This window comes from Rhinoraja longicauda, chromosome 20 (assembly GCF_053455715.1).
Source record: "Rhinoraja longicauda isolate Sanriku21f chromosome 20, sRhiLon1.1, whole genome shotgun sequence".
NCBI classification, from domain to species: Eukaryota; Metazoa; Chordata; class Chondrichthyes; order Rajiformes; family Arhynchobatidae; genus Rhinoraja; species Rhinoraja longicauda.
Window position 1 is genome coordinate 17,998,378 of NC_135972.1, and position 17,885 is coordinate 18,016,262.

General features: G+C 45.9%; 1 protein-coding gene across 3 annotated transcripts in view; it reads right to left on the reverse strand.

Moving 5' to 3' along the window:
• Positions 1-17,885, reverse strand: part of prickle1b (prickle homolog 1b) — a 117,311-nt gene that overhangs the window by 5,138 nt on the left and 94,288 nt on the right. For all 3 annotated transcript variants that reach the window (XM_078417071.1, XM_078417072.1, XM_078417070.1), the window contains exons 2-6: positions 11,891-12,075; positions 7,441-7,554; positions 5,696-5,833; positions 5,261-5,464; positions 1,172-1,358 (exon numbers count right to left, since the gene is read on the reverse strand). In XM_078417071.1, coding sequence (XP_078273197.1) covers positions 1,172-1,358; positions 5,261-5,464; positions 5,696-5,833; positions 7,441-7,554; positions 11,891-12,022 — 775 coding nt within the window. In that variant the 5' untranslated portion in view covers positions 12,023-12,075. The remainder of the gene's footprint in view (positions 1-1,171; positions 1,359-5,260; positions 5,465-5,695; positions 5,834-7,440; positions 7,555-11,890; positions 12,076-17,885) is intronic.

Consider the following 17,885-nt stretch of genomic DNA (forward strand, 5'->3'; position numbering starts at 1 on the left):
GGTGCACAAAGGATTCACCAGCATGGCTTGAATTATGAAGAGAGGCAGGATCAGCTGAGACCTATTTCCCCTTAAGCTTAGGAGGCTGAGGGCCGACCTTAAAGGTGTATACAAATTTACAAGCTGGCAGCAGACGTAGTAGAGGTGAGTACAATGGTGATGTTTAAAGAATTTAGGCATGGATAGGAAATATTTAGAGGGATATGGGCCAAACACAGACAAATGGGACTGGATCAGTTACAACACACAGTTAGCGTGGCTGCATTGGGCCTAAGGGCATGTCTCCATGCTGTATGACTGGACGTCTATGTTTCATTGTGGGTGGCAGGAGTACGCAGAAGCTCACCACCACACTCCAGCTCTGCTGCACTTTAGAGTCAGTGCTTTAGCTTCTTGTTTAAAACCCTCCTTGTTTTCTAGGCAGCTACTAATAGACCACAACAAATTCCAGGGGTTACTGGTGAGCCCATCTCCAGCAGCTCCCATCTCTGGGTCCAGGAGTTCCGGCTTACTTTAGGATTCACCTCCGGACCACCAGGACAATGGGCCGGGATTTTGCAGCAATGGGACCAACGCGCGTGACTGCTGAGGTGGATACTTCGTGCCCACCTTTATATCTGCAGCACGTGGTCACGTACACTGCGCCCAGTGAACTGGGTTAGGAACAATAGGAACCGCTCCACCAACACCAACAGAGTGCAAAAGACCCGATAGGATTTCCTTTTGACTGTTAACAACCACTTAAACTAAAATGATCAAAGTTAAACATGGTTTCACCTTTCCAAATTAATGTCTACAATAGTATAAGAAGATAACTGCAGATGCTGGTACAAATCGAAGGTTTTTATTCACAAAATGCTGGAGTAACTCAGCAGGTCAGGCAGCATCTCGGGAGAGAAGGAATGGGTGATGTTTCAGGTCGAGACCCTTCTTCAGACTGAAGAAGGGTCTCGACCCGAAACGTCACCCATTCCTTCTCTCCTGAGATGCTGCCTGACCTGTTGAGTTACTCCAGCACTTTGTGAATAATGTCTACAGTATATCTTCACTTAAGGTTGTTGTCAGCTGTTGAAAAAGTTGGGTGAACATTTGGCCTAATATTAACATGTGAATATACATCAAGACAGTTGGTGAGAACATTTGCATGCAGTTACAAGTGTGCAGTGATTACCGATATGGTTGCCGCAGGCCTCGCAATATTCCGCGTACAGACTCTCGAAGCAGCCACAGCAGAATGGGCGGCCGTCCTTCATAATGTACCTCTGTCCCCCCAGCACGGCGTCGCACTCAAAACAGCAGAAGTGATTCATGTGCCAGTGGCGACCTTCAGCTTCTGTGCATTCATCAGCAAAAATAATCTGAAATTCCAGGAGAGTGCTTTGTTAGGCAATTGCCCAAATCTCAGAGGTACCTCATGGATTTCTGCAGTTCATATTGAAACTGAACAGTAAATAAACATTTTTTTCCCCCCCCCCAAATAAAGAGAAAGACTGGACAGTGCTTCTTTAGTGGGTTCTTTGAAACTAGCTGAAGAATGCATGAAAGGTTCTGCCAACTTCTGGGTAAACATTAGCTGGGGAACAGTAAGACTACAGTATTCTGCCCGATCACACACTTAATCACATCTCAAGTTGGTTGCCATCACTCCATATCGGTCGGTGTACTCAGTAAAACTTTTATTTCTGGCTTGTCTTACAAGAATACATCCGCCAAACTAAGTCTTGTTCCTTGGATTTCCATCAGCAGCACCACAATTCCCTCATTAAACCTCCGCCTCTCCCTGTTTCCCTCTGCTCCTTTCAAATATCCCTTGATGTACACTTTGATCTATCTCATCTGGTCTCTGTCAGGCTATATTAGAAGCCTTTCAGCTCCCTGTAATGCTTGTACTCTAATGCATAGAATTGTACAGGGAAACAGGCCCTTCAGCCCAGCTTGTTTAGTCAACTTATGTTGGCATACTGGGTAGTCCTATTCGCCTGCATTTGGTCCATAGTCCAATAACCCTCCAAAAGTTGCTCCTGAGATCCCTATTAATGTTCTCCCTACACACCTTAAACCTTTGAGCTCTAATTTTAAAATCCCCGGTTTTGGGAAAAGCCAAAAATGTCATCCCTCAGTCTCCAACCTCTCTATAATTCAAGCCTGCAAGCCAAGGGAATATCCTGGTGAATATCCTATGCACCTTTTCCAACTTAATGACATCCTTCCTAGAGCTGGGTGACCAGAACTGCATACGGTACTCCAAATGAGGTCACACCAATGACCTATATAGCTGCATCATGATGTCCCAACCTCTGTACTCTTCCCAATGAAGGCAAGCTTACCAAACGCCTTCTTCACCACCCTGTCCACCCGACTCACCGCCTTTAGGGAACCACACACCTGTACTCCCGGCTTCCCAAGCAGTTGGGGAAGGTGTGTTTCCTTCATTTGTGCAAACTGAGCTGGCTCTTGTTTGAGCTTTTGCAAAGTCAGTTCCTCCCCAAAGGCCCGTCAAATGAAAGATAAATTTGAGCATTGCCTTGAAATCAAGGGTCACCAGTGTTGGATTGTTGTGGGGCTGCTAACAACATCCCATGAATAGCAAATGGGTGATTGATGAGGTCTCTGTGTTTCCTATTGCCACGCTGGGTGGTGAGGATGTTTGGCCATGTCTCCAGTGACATTGCTCCCCCTCCAGTGGATTAGTGGGACTCCCTGAACTGACAAGTTTGTAGTTTAAATGATCTCTCCACATCACACTCACTGCATCAGCTGCTGGCGTACAAAACCATCTCAGCAGCCAGAGGCTAATGCCAAAGTAAACTTGTGCAGCTTTCCACTGTTGGTGGCCAAGGAACAGACTGCTGTAGTTTCAGACAATCCCACCTACGAACACAGCACAGTTCAGAGACTGATTCCTCGACTTACTCTCGCTCCAGTCCACACCCCTCAGACATACTCTGATAATCTTGCCTCCATTAGCCATCCCTACTATAGGATTACAGTCACAGCAAGGTACAGCACAGAAACAAGCCCTTCCACTCAACTACCAAACACACATTTACACTAACCCATTTTTTATTCTCCCTACATTCCTATGAACTCCTCCCAATTTTTAAACTGCTCACCTACACATTAGGGGCAAGTTATAGTCGACAATTAATTCATACCAGCCTGCAGGTCTTTAGGATGTGGGAGAAAAATCGGAGCTCTCGAGGGAATCCCAGTCACAGGGAGAACGTGCAAACTGCACAGACAGCACCCACGGTCAGGATTGAACCTGGTTCTTTGGAGCTGAGAGGCAGCTTGGTCAAGCACAATGGCCCAGCTGGTAGAGGCGCTGCCTCACACCTCCAGAGAGCCAGGTCCAATCACCTGATTTTCCCCTCACTACCACTGCTTTTTTAAAAAAAAAGAGATACAGCGCGGAAACAGACCCTTTGACACACAGAGTCTACGTCGACCAGCAATCCCCGCACATTAACTATCTACACACACTAGGGTCAATTTACAATTATACCAAGCCAATTAACCTACAAACCTGTATGTCTTTGGAGTGTGGAAGGAAACCGGAGCTCCCGGAAAAAAACCCACGCAGGTCATGGGGAGAGCGTACAAACTATGTACAGACAGCACCTGGAGTCAGGATGGAACCTGGGTCGTGTAGGAAAGAACTGCAGATGCTGGTTTAAATTGAAGGGAGACACAAAATGCTGGAGTAACTCAGCGGGACAAGCAACATCTCTGGAGAGAAGGAATGGGTGAGGTTTCGGGTCAAGATCCTTCTTCAGACTGGGTCACTGGCAGCAACTCTACCGCTGTGCCACTATATAAAGGCTTGTAGCCCTAAATGAAGGCTTGTAGCTTATACTCTGCGTGGACTCGTGCTGAAATTTGGTGCAGATGCCAAGCCTATGGGAGGTCATTATTTCCCCAGTGCAGGGCTGGGGAGCCCACCCAGGGTCATCACTGAACACAAGGCACAGGGGCGCTCGTGGTGGTCCTGGGGAATGAGCATCTCTGCCTCACCACAACTCACCAACCATGCTGTCACAGCACAGCAACAGCTTCCAAGTGTGGAGATGACAGATCAAATCACACTCAGGGGACCTGGCACAAGGTCCAGGAGTTGGGTGAACGGCGTTGGGCCGAGTTTCTACAGCAGGATTAGCTTCAGGGTGGAAGAGTGTTGGCAGGATTCCCTGAAACCCAGCCTTCAATCAGCTCCACCAAACATACACTCGTCATTGCTCTGGGGGAAACTGGGCAAGGTTTGGCGGCTCCATTCCCAACACTGTGTCAACACCTGAAGGATTACAAGACCCAATGTCCATAGGCGGACAGTCATCTTGGGAGCAGATGAGACAATTTTTCATGGAACATAAAAGCACTCCCTACAGCACAGAAGCACTCCCTTCGGCCCATAAGACTATACCAAACATGGCATGTTAATCTTAACGCCTTCTGATCATGTGCCTATCAGAAACCATCTTAATACCACTGTCATATCTCCATCTACTACTACCAGTCCGTCCAAGCACTCACCATGCTGTGTAAAAAAAACCTGTCCTGCACATCTTCTTTCATTTTAAAGCTATGGCCTCCAGTCCTTGACATTTCCACCCTGGAGAAAAGGTTCTGACTGCCTATGTCTATCTATGTCTCTCATATCTTTATAAACTTCTATCGGGTCTTTCCTCAACCTGTGACAGTCCAGAGAAAACAATTCAACTTTCTCCAACCTTTCCCTCTGATCCAGGCAGCATTCTGGCAAACCATTTCTGCACCCTTTCCAAAGCCTCCACATCCCTCCTGTAACATGGTGACTAGACTGCACGCAACACTCCAAATGCTGCCTAACCAAAGTTCCTTTTCTTTCCTACTCGCATTCATCGGCCAATTATTTTGGAATTGGGATGCCTTCCAAGAAAGGTTGTGCTCGAGAACCAAACCGACTCTGGACTGACAGTCGCTCAAGTTTAGTTTAGTTTAGAGATACAGCGCGGAAACAGGCCCTTCGGCCCACCAGGTCCGCGCCAACCTGCGATCCCTGCACATTAACACTATCCTACACACACAAGGGACAATTTACATTTATACCAAGCCAATTAACCTACATACCTGTACGTCTTTGGAGTGTGGGAGGAAACCGAAGATCTTGGAGAAAACCATGCAGACAAGCACCTGTAGTCGGGATTGAACCCGCGTCACTAGCGTTGTAAGGCAGCAATTCTACCGCCTTGCCACCAAGTCCATTCCACACAGTTGCACTCACCTCGTCACAGGCTGAACATCGGGGCTTCACCAGCTCGGCGTGGTGTCGGCCGCAGTGGATTCTGCCATCTTGGTAGAAGTAGATAAGGTCCACGAGCAGCTCCTGGCAGGTGGTGCAAACGAAACAAGCCGGGTGCCAGCAGACAGTGGAGCTCGCCCGGGACACAAATATTGCAACCTCCCCGCCGGTTATCTTCTCCTTGCACTGAAAGATATGATTGGAGAGGGAAGGGGGAGAGTGGAGGGCAATTAGGAACTATATCCATGCTCATAACGAGGGGAGAGAGAGGAGGGGTGGGGGGGTAAGTGTGGGGGGGGGGGGGGGGGAGGGGGGGATGGGAGGAGAGGAGGGAGGGAGGGCAAGAGTAGGGAAGGGTGAGAGGCACGAGTGTGTGAAGCTGGATATGTTGCTTGTCTGCTGATGGTTCCTGTGTACCTGATCACAGACGGTGTGCATCAGCGCTCGGGGCAGCTGTTTGATGGTTCCTCGGCCCAGAGCCTCCTTCTTCCTCTGGGCACTAAAGAGCTGCAGTTCCTTCTTCTCCTCCTCGCTCAGCGACTGGCAGTAACGCATCTGTAAATATACACCGAAGACTTTATTGATTTTCTACCAACAACCCATTGAACCAACTCAAAGCCTTTAGCTCCAACACACAGTATAGTGTGTCGGGAAGATCAGCCCTCGGGGACAGAGAATTCCACAGGTTCCCCACCCCTGCGGCAAGACCCCTCGCCTGGAGACTGTGGGAACTTGCAACACACGGGGGGAGCTGCTGCCTCACAGCGCCAGAAACCCGGGTTTGATCCTGACCTCGGGTGCTGTCTGTATCGCCCCTAATGTGTAAATGTGCACATTTAACCCCAGCACCTTGGATGGGGCAGAAATATCTCTACCCATACACAACAGTCCGGACCTCTGACTTCAGTGCCAACATGCCTTGCCCAAAAAGAAGGCTCTCAAGCAGGAGAGATCCCAAACGTTAGCACAGAGAGGAAGGAGAAATACAAATTAAACACCATTTGGGGTGGCTTTGCAGGTAGCAGAGCGATAGACAGAGGAGACCATTATAGGCATTTAATTCTTAGAATTCAAGAGAACATTGCTTGCTCTGGCGGGTGTGTGTAGAACCATTCCCTTCATTCACAGGTTCTGAAACAGTTCTTTCAGGACCCAGGATGAAGGATCCCTCGAACTATTCCTTAAAGTGCCAATATGAAGAGGCTTGGGAAATCCTGCCCCTTCTATGAGATAACCTGTATGCTTTTACCAATGAGTAAGTAAGGGCCACATTGTGGCAATGCTTACAGTTTTATGCACAGTGTTAATTTTCCAGGATAGATGAGGTTACATAGCTACCGTGAGAGTGTAAGCCAGCTTGTATGGAATGTGTAGGAAGAACTGCAGATGCTGGTTTAAACCAAAGAGGGACACAAAAAGCTGGAATAACTCAGCGGGGGGACAGGCGGCATCTCTGGAGAAAAGGAATGGGTGACTTTTCGGGTCGAGTCTCTAGTGGTCGCAATGATATCAGCTGTAGTTTCAGATAAGAGCGGGACACACAAATTAATTGCTGTCTTCTCAGAATGAACTTCAAGCAGCGAGACAAGAGCGGGATTTTAAAGACTTAATTAAATGAACAGAGAGGGAGTTTAAATAGGAGGGAACAGTGTTTGCAGCACTTCAGCACCTCAGGTCCCTCCTGCTGCACTTTGTAATTTGTGAAACATGGACCGAGTGAAAGTATGAGCTGTGGTTTATTTATTCCGGGGTTCGCTCTCTGCTCCACAGGAGCACCATGGTTCCATCAAGCAGCTGAAACACACTTCCACACAGACCGCTGTTCCTCTCCCCACACTCTCTCTCCAGAACAGGGCCTGTAATGTCAGCCACATGAGCAGGACCAGCTAACGGCAGGAGGCAGCAGGTGTCCAGAGGCAGAGGCTCAAGCACCAGGCGATGGCGCTCACTCACAATAGCACAAGGACGCTGGCTGGCTCCGTTAAACAAAGCAGCCTGTGCAGGGTGTGCTAATTACCAGCTTCAGTTCCGAAAACAGGGTTATAAACCTGGGTAGCCACACAGACAGGAAAGGCAGTAGAAGGTTATGCTGTCCTTTCACTAATGGTCTATAAATACCAAGCACCTAGAGTGCAGCGGTGCAGCTTAATGGTTCGTCCTACCTCGTTATCATGGGGTGGGAGCTGGTAGAGCAGCTGCTTGATTCGGTGCTTCTCTCCGGGGCTGTTCACGTAGGGAATCTTCTCCTCCGGCAGGGATGAGAAGTACAGCTGCACCTGGAGTCGGGACACCAAAGGGCAAAATGGTAAACCGAAGCTTCAAAAGATCAACCCAAATACAAAACGTTGTAAAGTAGTTCACTGAGTGACATTGTACATGGGTTCTGTACGCACGCCTTGGTTTTGCAATCTTTTTCCTTTCACTGTCTTGTCTTATACTTGATGTTTGTGTGTCCATGTGCCAGTGTCGCTGCTGCAAGATTTTTTTACTGTACCTGTACCTCACCAGACATATGACAATAAACTCAAATTGACTCATTCTCTTTCTCTACATCAGACACTAGGTTTTGCAGCAAGCGACTTCCAATTAACTAAAACAAAAACAGGGGTTTGCAGTTTATGAGCTTGGTGAGATGTTACACTGAACAGCAGGCTGACAGGTTTTATGCTGCTTTGACCATTCGGAGCCCCAGAGATCATTGAAGTCTGCAGCAGTGGACTGCTTCAAATTGACCGGCAGCCAGCAGCTGCCAAGTCTGGAGTGCAACTTGAAGTGACAATTTAAGCATGGCAGATTACTCGTGCTTAAATGTGGCTCTTAACCCGGCCTGGCCCCTTTAAAGTGCGCAGAGGTCCAGTCAGCCGACTGCAGATCTGCCAGCAATTACCCGAGCTGTGTCAAGGCTGCTTACAGCACATCCACCTGGGCCAGACCCACCATCATCTCGATCATCTCCAGGGCTGCACGATTCAAAAGACTTGGCTTTCCTGATCTTGCACAGGCGGGCAGGATGACTTCATCACTTCCATGTGTGCTCTGATATGTGGCCGCAGAAAATTCCTTCCAGCCTTGGGATCCCGCCATGATTTTACCAGACAGCGGGTTTTCTGACTGTACAGGCACTAATTGATTACAGCATCTGGTGAGAGGCTATTCTAGTCAAAGGTAATGGCTGGTAATTGAAAATAATTATTTGTGGTTAAATCAGACACAGGGCATAAAATAGGGCTCCGCAGTTGTTCACCTCCCAACAGGGGGTCTCCAGGGTGCCAGGGAGGTTAGAGTCAGCTGGACATTTATGGGAGTAGGAATGGGGGACAGTGGAGAAAGTCAATGTAAACAGATTGGGAATGCAGCCGTTATTTCCCCTCTGTGGGTAAAATAGGACTGTTCACAGCCCAGCCCCTGAGGGAAGGTAGAGTTGGTTACATTACTCTGGGAAGGATGGGCATCTGGGCGAGAGAGGGAGGGAAAGGGGACCAGAGAGGGGGAAGGAGAAGGAGAGATAGGGGGAGGAAGGGAGGGAGAGAGGTGGGGGGGAAGGCGGGGCATGGAAGGGCGGGAGAGGGAGGGGGCTGGAGGGAGGAGGTGTGAGATGGGGGAGGGGCAGGAGAGAAGGAGGGGGTGGGGAGAGGGGGGATTGGGCCGGCAGGAGAGGGGGTGTGGCAAGAGGGAACGGGAGGGGGCATGGGCGCACATGGTAGGTGAGGAGTGTGTGGGTGGAGCATGAGTGGTAGGGTGGGGGAAGGGGAGGCGAGGATAGTCCTGGAGGGGAAGAGGGAGGACCCTAAATGGGAGAGAGAAGGAGGAGAGAGGGGAAGGTGCTACTGGTGATTTGGGGGGTGGTTGGTGCAGATGAGATGGGAGTTGTTCAAGTAGTAAGTTTGGGAAAGAGTCCAGGGTGGCTGACAACATCCCACCAAGATGGCAGTGGAGGCCAGTTCGTTGGATGCTTTCAAGAGAGAGCTGGATAGAGCTCTTAAGGATAGCGGAGTGAGGGGGTATGGGGAGAAGGCAGGAACGGGGTACTGATTGAGAGTGATCAGCCATGATCGCATTGAATGGCGGTGCTGGCTCGAGGGGCTGAATGGCCTACTCCTGCACCTATTGTCTATTGTCTATTGTCTAAGACAGAGTAAATAAAACACAGAACAATAAGAGGGCAGAATTGAAGAAATGTGGAATCTTGGCCGTTTTGTGACAGGTCAGGACGAGACTTGGAGAGCTTTAATGCAAGAAGGTGGACGTTGAGTAAATTATTCCATGAGAATGGCTATGATATTATCATTGGCCACTCTGCCAAAGTTTGGTTCCTTAAATACTTGAAAGAAAAACAAATAGCCTGCAGTTGAATGTTTGGGCCAAGGAGAAGCTGACTCGACAGGATGGATGCTGGTGCAGCATTGAGCAGGGAAATGGGCTGCTGCTCCAGGGGAGGGTTTGGTACAAGAAACTTTGCCAGTCGTGCTGCTACGACCAATAGCAAATAAAACCTTCATCAGCTGCAGCAAGAAATTACATTGCCAGAGTTTAATAACGTTTGAATCCATAAATAACACGCTGGTGAAAGGTACATCGCATCAGTTTTTAAACTTTTCCCAGTGATTTTTTTAATTTCCTTCGTGCTAAATTGTCCAGAGGGGGTGGACACGGACACGCACGCACACACACTCTTCTTAAACAATCATTTCTGTCGTGTGTACATTCAACAAATTAGATGCTGGCCTTGAATGAAAAACTGCTATAAATTCCACAACTGAACCGGTGCTGAAACCTTGAACAGCTGGTTGAGACTCGACAAAACAAACAGCCCTGGGATAACCTGTGACGTTACAGTAACGTTGATGGCTCATGTCTTCAGTTCTAAGCCAGCTATAAATTCCTGCTAATCTGAAACACCCCAAAAACTAACAAAGCTGCTGAAAAGCAGCTACCTCCATTGTTGACTCCACAAAATTAAACTCCGACAAGCACGTGCCCAATCTTGGAGCCTGCACTACTAAGCAATAGGCCTTATCAGTGTTTGATTAAGATTTTTAAAGGACCCAACTTAAATTGAGTAAGTGCTTTTGCTGCCAGCCACATATCAATCTCACTTATGTGTTAGGATTTTATAGGATTACATTTCTGTTACAAAAACTCCATCTCTTTAAAAAAAAAATTATTAAGTGCTGATTGTATGGTCAGATGTTGCCCTCCTAAACAACAAGGCCCATGATACATTTATTGCACTTTTCGGATGGGATGTGCCGACAAGATGTTACTCAGAATCTGCTCATTAGGAAAGGCATGTGCTTCCAAAACAATGATCCCCATTTTCAGAAGGGGAAAAAAAAGTCTATTAACCCAGGTGCACCTACACAACAGATCAAGACTTCAACATAGCCCCACTCTTCAAAGCTCTTGCTCGCTTATAGGACAATAAATTACTTGCTGGAAAGTTTAGCTGCACCTATGCTTTCCAGTGAATTTCAACACCCTATCTTCACGCCACATCCATTTGAAACATTGCCCTTGACAGAAGCCACTTGTTCCCCACAGATTGAGGGACAGCTAGTTTTCATGATGGGAAATGTTATTTCTCTGGTCGCGCGTTAGTATTCACCATAACATCCTGCACCATCATCTTTATATTTTTACGTGGTTAATTGAGGCGGCAGGAAAGCACATTCAAACAGCCAACTTTCAAGGAACACACATCAAAGGTTTGTTAGTTACAGATTGGAATCAATGTTGTTAATTTGGAAGTTTATTTTCTTGGGGATTTGTAGGTATGGAATTATCGATAAAGAGGGCAGGATTGTATCAAGCTAATTCTCTTAAAGTTTTCACACATGCTGGCAGCACAATTCTGATCATTAGTGTTGATTTTGTTAACTGATCAAGCTTTAAAATTGCAGTTCATCTTTTAATATGTTAGTGATGATTACAAGGCCATATAGCTGATCAATAAAGATTAAAAGTTAAACTGCTGAGTTTGGCCCTGTTATCTCGCGTGATACAATATCAGCACCTCCATTGATATGCAAAGCTGCTCCTTCTCCAGAGACAGTTTTGGGCAGGTTCCTGTTTGAGCGCTGAATGTCCAGGGTGTATGGGAAATAAACACCTCCCACCACACAATGCAAGATGACAACAGTGGGTGTAGAAGCTCTTGGGGAGAAACAGATGTGCTTTCCTGAAATGAACGCAGCACTGAGCCAGAGACAAGGGAACGGAGATGAGGAAGAACTTTTTCACAGAGAGTGGTGAAGGTGTGGAATTCTCTGCCTCAGAAGGCAGTGGAGGCCAGTTCGTTGGATGCTTTCAAGAGAGAGCTGGATAGAGCTCTTAAGGATAGCGGAGTGAGGGGGTATGGGGAGAAGGCAGGAACGGGGTACTGATTGAGAGTGATCAGCCATGATCGCATTGAATGGCGGTGCAGGCTCGAAGGGCTGAATGGCCTACTCCTGCACCTATTGTCTATTGTTTATTGGAACTAAACTATCAACAATTCAAGAATATAAATTAGAGAGGAAGAGCATTTTCTGTAAGCTTACATTTAGCCAAAGGTATTCTCTTCCACATCTGCATTAGTTGGTAGAAATTGTGCCACAAGATGGACATGCCTACCTGTTCTGGTTTTAGACCTGGTGGAACCCATGCATACTCTTCCAAAACACAGCCGGAGTCGTCATCTGACGTTGAACTGCGCTGGAATCCAAAGGTCAGCTTGCTTGCTTTTTGCTCCATTTCAAAAGCCATGTGGGCACCAAGATTGAGTCCAGCGGACAGCAGTGATTCAGTACACAAAGGATCTGTGAGGAGACAAGTTGCAGGCAGTTTAATACCAAACCAGTGAGAGTCCATGCTGAATTAGCTTGCATTCAAAGTGCAGTTGTCGAGAATTCCTAGACAAGTTATCATTCAACAGTTATGAACAATTTCTTCAACAGAATTTGACCTTCTGAAGCCTGCTGGAGATTTCCAGATCTACCTGTGGTAATAAATTTATTCTGGATCACTTTAGATTGAAGCCGATTGCTTGTGTTGTAATAATACTACGGATCAGTGAGAGTAGGAAACTTTCCCCCAAAAATTGGAACAACAGAGTCCCAGTGCAGCCTAGGCACTGGATCTGTGCTGCAACATCACACGGCAGTGTATGTGCTAACATTGTGGTTTGGCCTTCACAACTTTCAATACCTGTGTCTTCGGACAAGCTATTGGCCACCTCTCCCACAGTGGCAGGGGAGACTATTCCAGTCTTTGTCCATGGGTCCTTTTCATATCTTACGGTTTGTGCTTAAAATCTAGGATGTTGTCACCAGCAAACGCAGATTGGTAGCACAGAAACCAAACAGTAACCTGCCTCAAGCCCTTTTGATACATCATATGATTGAGTTCCAATAAGTTGACACATGTTGCTCAGTATTAATAAGTGACATACAAAGCGTTTGTGTGTCACTCTTCTTTACCTGAGTGCAATGAAGCCAAGAGCCCCTTTCTTTATCATGCTGTTATGACTGTGCACAAATAGTGGACAAAAAGTTCCTGCAAATGGGTTATCATGCTCCTTATTAATACTGCACAGTTTGATTCCAAGCTGTCCTGTGTCATTATAAAGCAGCAGGCTCTCATTATGAGACTTGTGTAATTGGTAAATTCACTCCAGATGTACCCTGTTGACAAGCCATTTAATACAGTAAAACAAGGAGAACAAAAACACAACTGGTTTGTGTTTCACTGTGATAAAGGCTGTATCCCCTTGCTCAGTCCTGGAAAACATCGCCCTTTGGGAACTTGTACTTCTCCATGCAACAGGCAAAAATGCTACTCAAACAATCTCTTTGTACTGTATCACCATTTTAATTAGCAATACTGCACGTGATTGGAAGTCGAAAATGCAGCAAATGTCAGGATAATTTCAGAGTCCAGCAAGTGCTCCTTCAACACAACATGGCGACTGTTGCCATTGAAGAGTAACAGGTCACCATCGAACAGTTCCATTCAATGGCAAACTGTTTCACGGTCCCTCAGTCAGGCAGCTACAGTGCACAGCCTTTAGATGTTTTCATATTTTCATGCACGTGATCAGGCAGTGGAGGGATGACAACAATTTCTGAACAGTCATCTCTTCTCCTTTTTAAAGCCGGCAGGTTTTTGAATAAAAGTATTTTTTCCATGAAGGATGCCTACTAGCCCTATCTGTATATTGTGTGCATTAGCTGACCTGCTCAGTCACCTTCAATCCTCTTACTTATTTAGTTGAAATCTTCAGCAGAATGTTTTCAGCACATGAATTAGTTGCTAAAACTAACTGGCGTTCAGGAATGAATCTGTGGCAAAAGGTCATTTGGATTTATAATATTAAATTGGCTAACACATGATGGTTGGGACCTTGTGCTTAACATCAGGCATTGATTCACTCAGTGGATTGGGATCGCAATTCTCATGATTTACCGAGAGAAATAAATCATCTGATTCTTTTCTAAAATGCCCAAAATAACTGTCCCAGGGTCAATGTGAGTTTCGTCAGGTATCTGAAGCACCACTGCTGCTCGTGAGTGCCAGGGCTGGGTAGCTTGTTGCCCCACAATGGGCCGAGGAGAGGAGACTGTGGACAAAGCATTTCCGTGCTTGCTCCTGCACTTTGTCAGAGGGAGGGGGGAGGATAGTGGGAGCCTTGTCCCCAGATGAGAGATGGATTTCAGCATGGTTCTGTTGCCATTTACAGAAAGTGGGTGAGCAAGCTTCACTGTTGAAGGGCACATATAAAGAACAGTCAGAAACACAGACTTCGCAGTTGATGCTTGTGTAAAGTGACCAAGTGACTCAAGGTTAAAAGTCAAATGAAAGAACATGTGAAGCGGTACTATATTCCAAATATTCAAGCATAAATATTTAACTTTGCATTTTATACATATTTTCTGTGAGCACCAAAATGACAGAACAATCCTCAGTATTCTTTGCTTGCTTCATTAATAACACAGCTGAAGGAAAAATGCAGATATCCGTCCTCAACATCATGTCCATTAACTCCAACAGTCCATAAATAATCAAAACAATGCACATCAGTCAGTGACTGGCATGAAAGAACCAACAGAAACAGCTGAGAAAATGACCACTGATAAAACAAGGCTCTTGGTTTGAGTAAAGTGAGGTAGTTTATACATGAAAAAAAAGAAAAGTTCTGTTTTCAGAGCAGCTTTGGAGTGCCAGCTATATTTGGCAGCTATTTGTTCGGGTCAATTAAGCTTTTCTCAGCTAATTGCTTTGCAAAGTTTTATTTAACCATTTCGATATAATTAACTGCTTCTCCCAAAGGGACAGCACCATTCAGGAAAAATGCAACACAGCGGCTTTTAAAAGAGAAAGCAAGGTCCCTCACTTTCGGATTCTTAGTCATGACAAAGTGGTGTTTAGATTTTTAAAAATAGTGTTTATGTAGTGTCTTTCACAACCTCAGCATTACACTTTACAGTCAACAAAGTATTTCCTGAAGTGCAGTCATAGTTGTAACATAGAGCCCAGCAGCAATTTACACCCAGCCAGCTCCCTCAAACAGCACTCTGATAACAGCCAGGTGCTTGGGGTAGTGACGGTGGTGAATACCGTGGTCTAGGATGCTTCTTGAAATGCTTCTGTGTCACACTGTAAATATACCAAGGTCGGTACAGTGGCACAGCAGTAAAGTTGCTGCCTCATAGTGCCAGAGAGCCGGGTTCGATCCTGACTACGGGGTCCGTTTGTGCGGTCGGTGTTTGTACATCCTCCCTGTGACCTCGAGAGTTTTTTCCAGCTGTTCCATTTCCTTTCACATTCTAAAGACGTGCAGGTTTGTAGTTTAATTGGCCTTTCTGTAAATTGTCCCTAGCTGGTAGGATGCAGAAGTGAAATAACATAGAACCAATGTAAGGGTGATCGATAGTTGGCATGGACTCGGTGGGCCAAAGGGCCTGTTTCCTCGCTGTATCTATAAACTAAATCAAAACTAAACTGCTAAACCAACCAATACAACTGTGTTTCCAACATTCAGTTCCATTACCACAGAGGTGTGTTGTAAACCTAATGAAAGTCAGTGAAACTGAGAGAATATCCAAGTGACAATATTGCACAGATCTACCCATTACAATTTTTGTGGAGCCCTGTGGTTTAGGAATTCTGGAGCCAATTCCGAAGAAGCCAGAGAACGTCGGAGTTAATTGTGTTTTTGGTATCCGTTATATGATTTTACTTGACTGTACTTCCCGTGTGATTCTTGACCAGATATCTCAGTCACCTTGTCCCAAAGAGCCGAGAACGAAATATTAAGAGCAAGTTTTTTTCATGTCGGTGATGTGGCTGAAGTATCCAGCAGGAATATTGAGACTGCAGCTGGAATGAGCTGAGAATCCTGTGGTCAGCACTGGCTTGCTGCAACAAGAGGTTACACGCTGCCACACAGCTTTCGTTCTTGCTCAACTCCTGCTGTTCAGCCCTTGTCCTGCTCAGGGGGAAATTGTTTAACAAATTCCTCTTTGTAAGAATTCTTGTTAACATGGCTTTGGCGGGTACAAGATGCATGTTAACACCCTCAATCCATTCTGCATGGTAGACTGAAGAGGAAGGTTGGTAGGGTGGTGTCCAGCTCCATCTGTCCTGGAAACAGTGGGCAATGCTGGCGACTTATGACACAGAGGATGAGACTGGCTACACCTTCAAGCATGCTCAATGCTCAAGGTTGAATCATCCTACCAGGGAGCAGTGCTGAACTACTATCTACCTCTTTAATAACCCTCGGACTATCCTTGATTGGACTCTGCTGGCTTTACCTTTGCATAAACATTATTCCCTTATCATGTATATGGATCTTAATACCGTAAATGGATCGATTGTAATCATGTATTGTCTTTCTGCTGACTGGTTAGCACGCTACAAAAGCTTTTCACTGTACACATGACAATAAACTAAACTGATAAACAATTGTTTCCATCGCCACCTCCTTTGCCACTCCTCATAAAGGATTTCAAATTTGCTCAACTAGATTAGTCAGCTCAGTCAACGGTTGCGAAGGATCTCTTTATTTCCAGGATTTAACTCAACACACGTGAGTCAGCTGACTGCTGAACAAAAATCCTCTCCAAGTTCAGGAGGTCTACCAAGAGGCCTCACATTTCAATCTTATACCTGGATTTAGTTTTGGTCTTAAATATGCTGGTAGTCAAAGACTGATTTTTCAATAACTCAACTTCATAAACAATTTTCAGTCTGGGCAGACTTAGTTAAGTTTAGTTTGGACATACAGCGCAGAAACAGGTCCTTCGACCCACTGAGACTGCGCTGACCAGTGATTCCCATACACTAGCACTATCCTACACACACTAGGAACAATTTACAATCTTCACCAAAGCCAATTAACCTACAAACCTGCACGTCTTTGGAGTGCGGGAGGAAACGGGAGCACCCAGAGAAAACCCACGCAGTCACGGGGAGAACGTACAAACTCTGTACAGACAGCACCCGTAGTCAGGATTGAATCCGGGTCTCTGGTGCTGTAAGGCAGCAACTCTACCGCTGTGCCACCGCGCCACCCATCATAAGGCAAAGTTAAGGCAAAAGTCGTTGGCGAATGTCTGCCAACTACTCCTTTTGCCCAAGACGACCCATAAACCAGCCACTCACCCGAGAGCCTGGTATGAGTTAGAGTTACAACAGATTCATTGTTTACGCAAACATGCTTTACAGGGACTTTGTTGCAAAGAGGTTAATTACAAGATTCTGAGAATTGTGTTTGCATTCTGTTTATCTTTAACAGTTGCATTATTCACTCCTCGTTTTGAGGTTTATTTTCAACTGTTCTGTGGTACATTATCTCATGTATAAGGCTGAGATTGGCCACAAAATGTCTGGGACCATGTTCATTTCAGTCTTAATCAGTAAAATTCCTTTTAATGGAAACCAGATGACTGCTTGTTTGTTCTGTGATTACAGATCCACCTAACAGATCACATGTCTTCAAACCCACACGGTCAGTGACATTTAACTGAAAACTACAGAGGTTTGCACCCTATGGGGTGTTCAATCAAGGCAGACTGTCCTTCCAATTTCTCACTGGTTTTCTGAAAGAAAAAAAAATTCTCATTGCCTCAGTTTTGTCACTGGCTGGATAATATCATTAGCTTAATCTCAGTAGCCTCTGGCACTGCAACATTTGTGATGGGAATGATTCCCAACGTTTCTGGTCACCTGTCCCAAGGGAAGGAGGGGATAAAATAAAAATGTGTAGGAAAGAACTGCAGATGCTGGTTTAAATTGAAGGTAGACACAAAATGCTGGGGTAACTCAGCAGGACAGGCAGCATCTCTGAAGAGAAGGAATGGGTGACGTTTCGGGTCAAGACCCTTCTTCAGGCTGCAGGTCAGGGGAGAAGCTAGAGATATGGAAGGGTACAAAGAGAATGAAGAAGCTTTCTAGGTGTTCACCTCTGGAATTTATTTTTAGCCATATAATAAATGGTTTTAGTTTTGGTCTTAAATATGCTGGTAGGCAGTGACTGATTTTTCAATTACTCAACTTCTTAAACAATGTGCAGACTTAGTTTAGTTTAGAGATACAGTGCGGAAACAGGCCTTTCGGCCCACTGAGA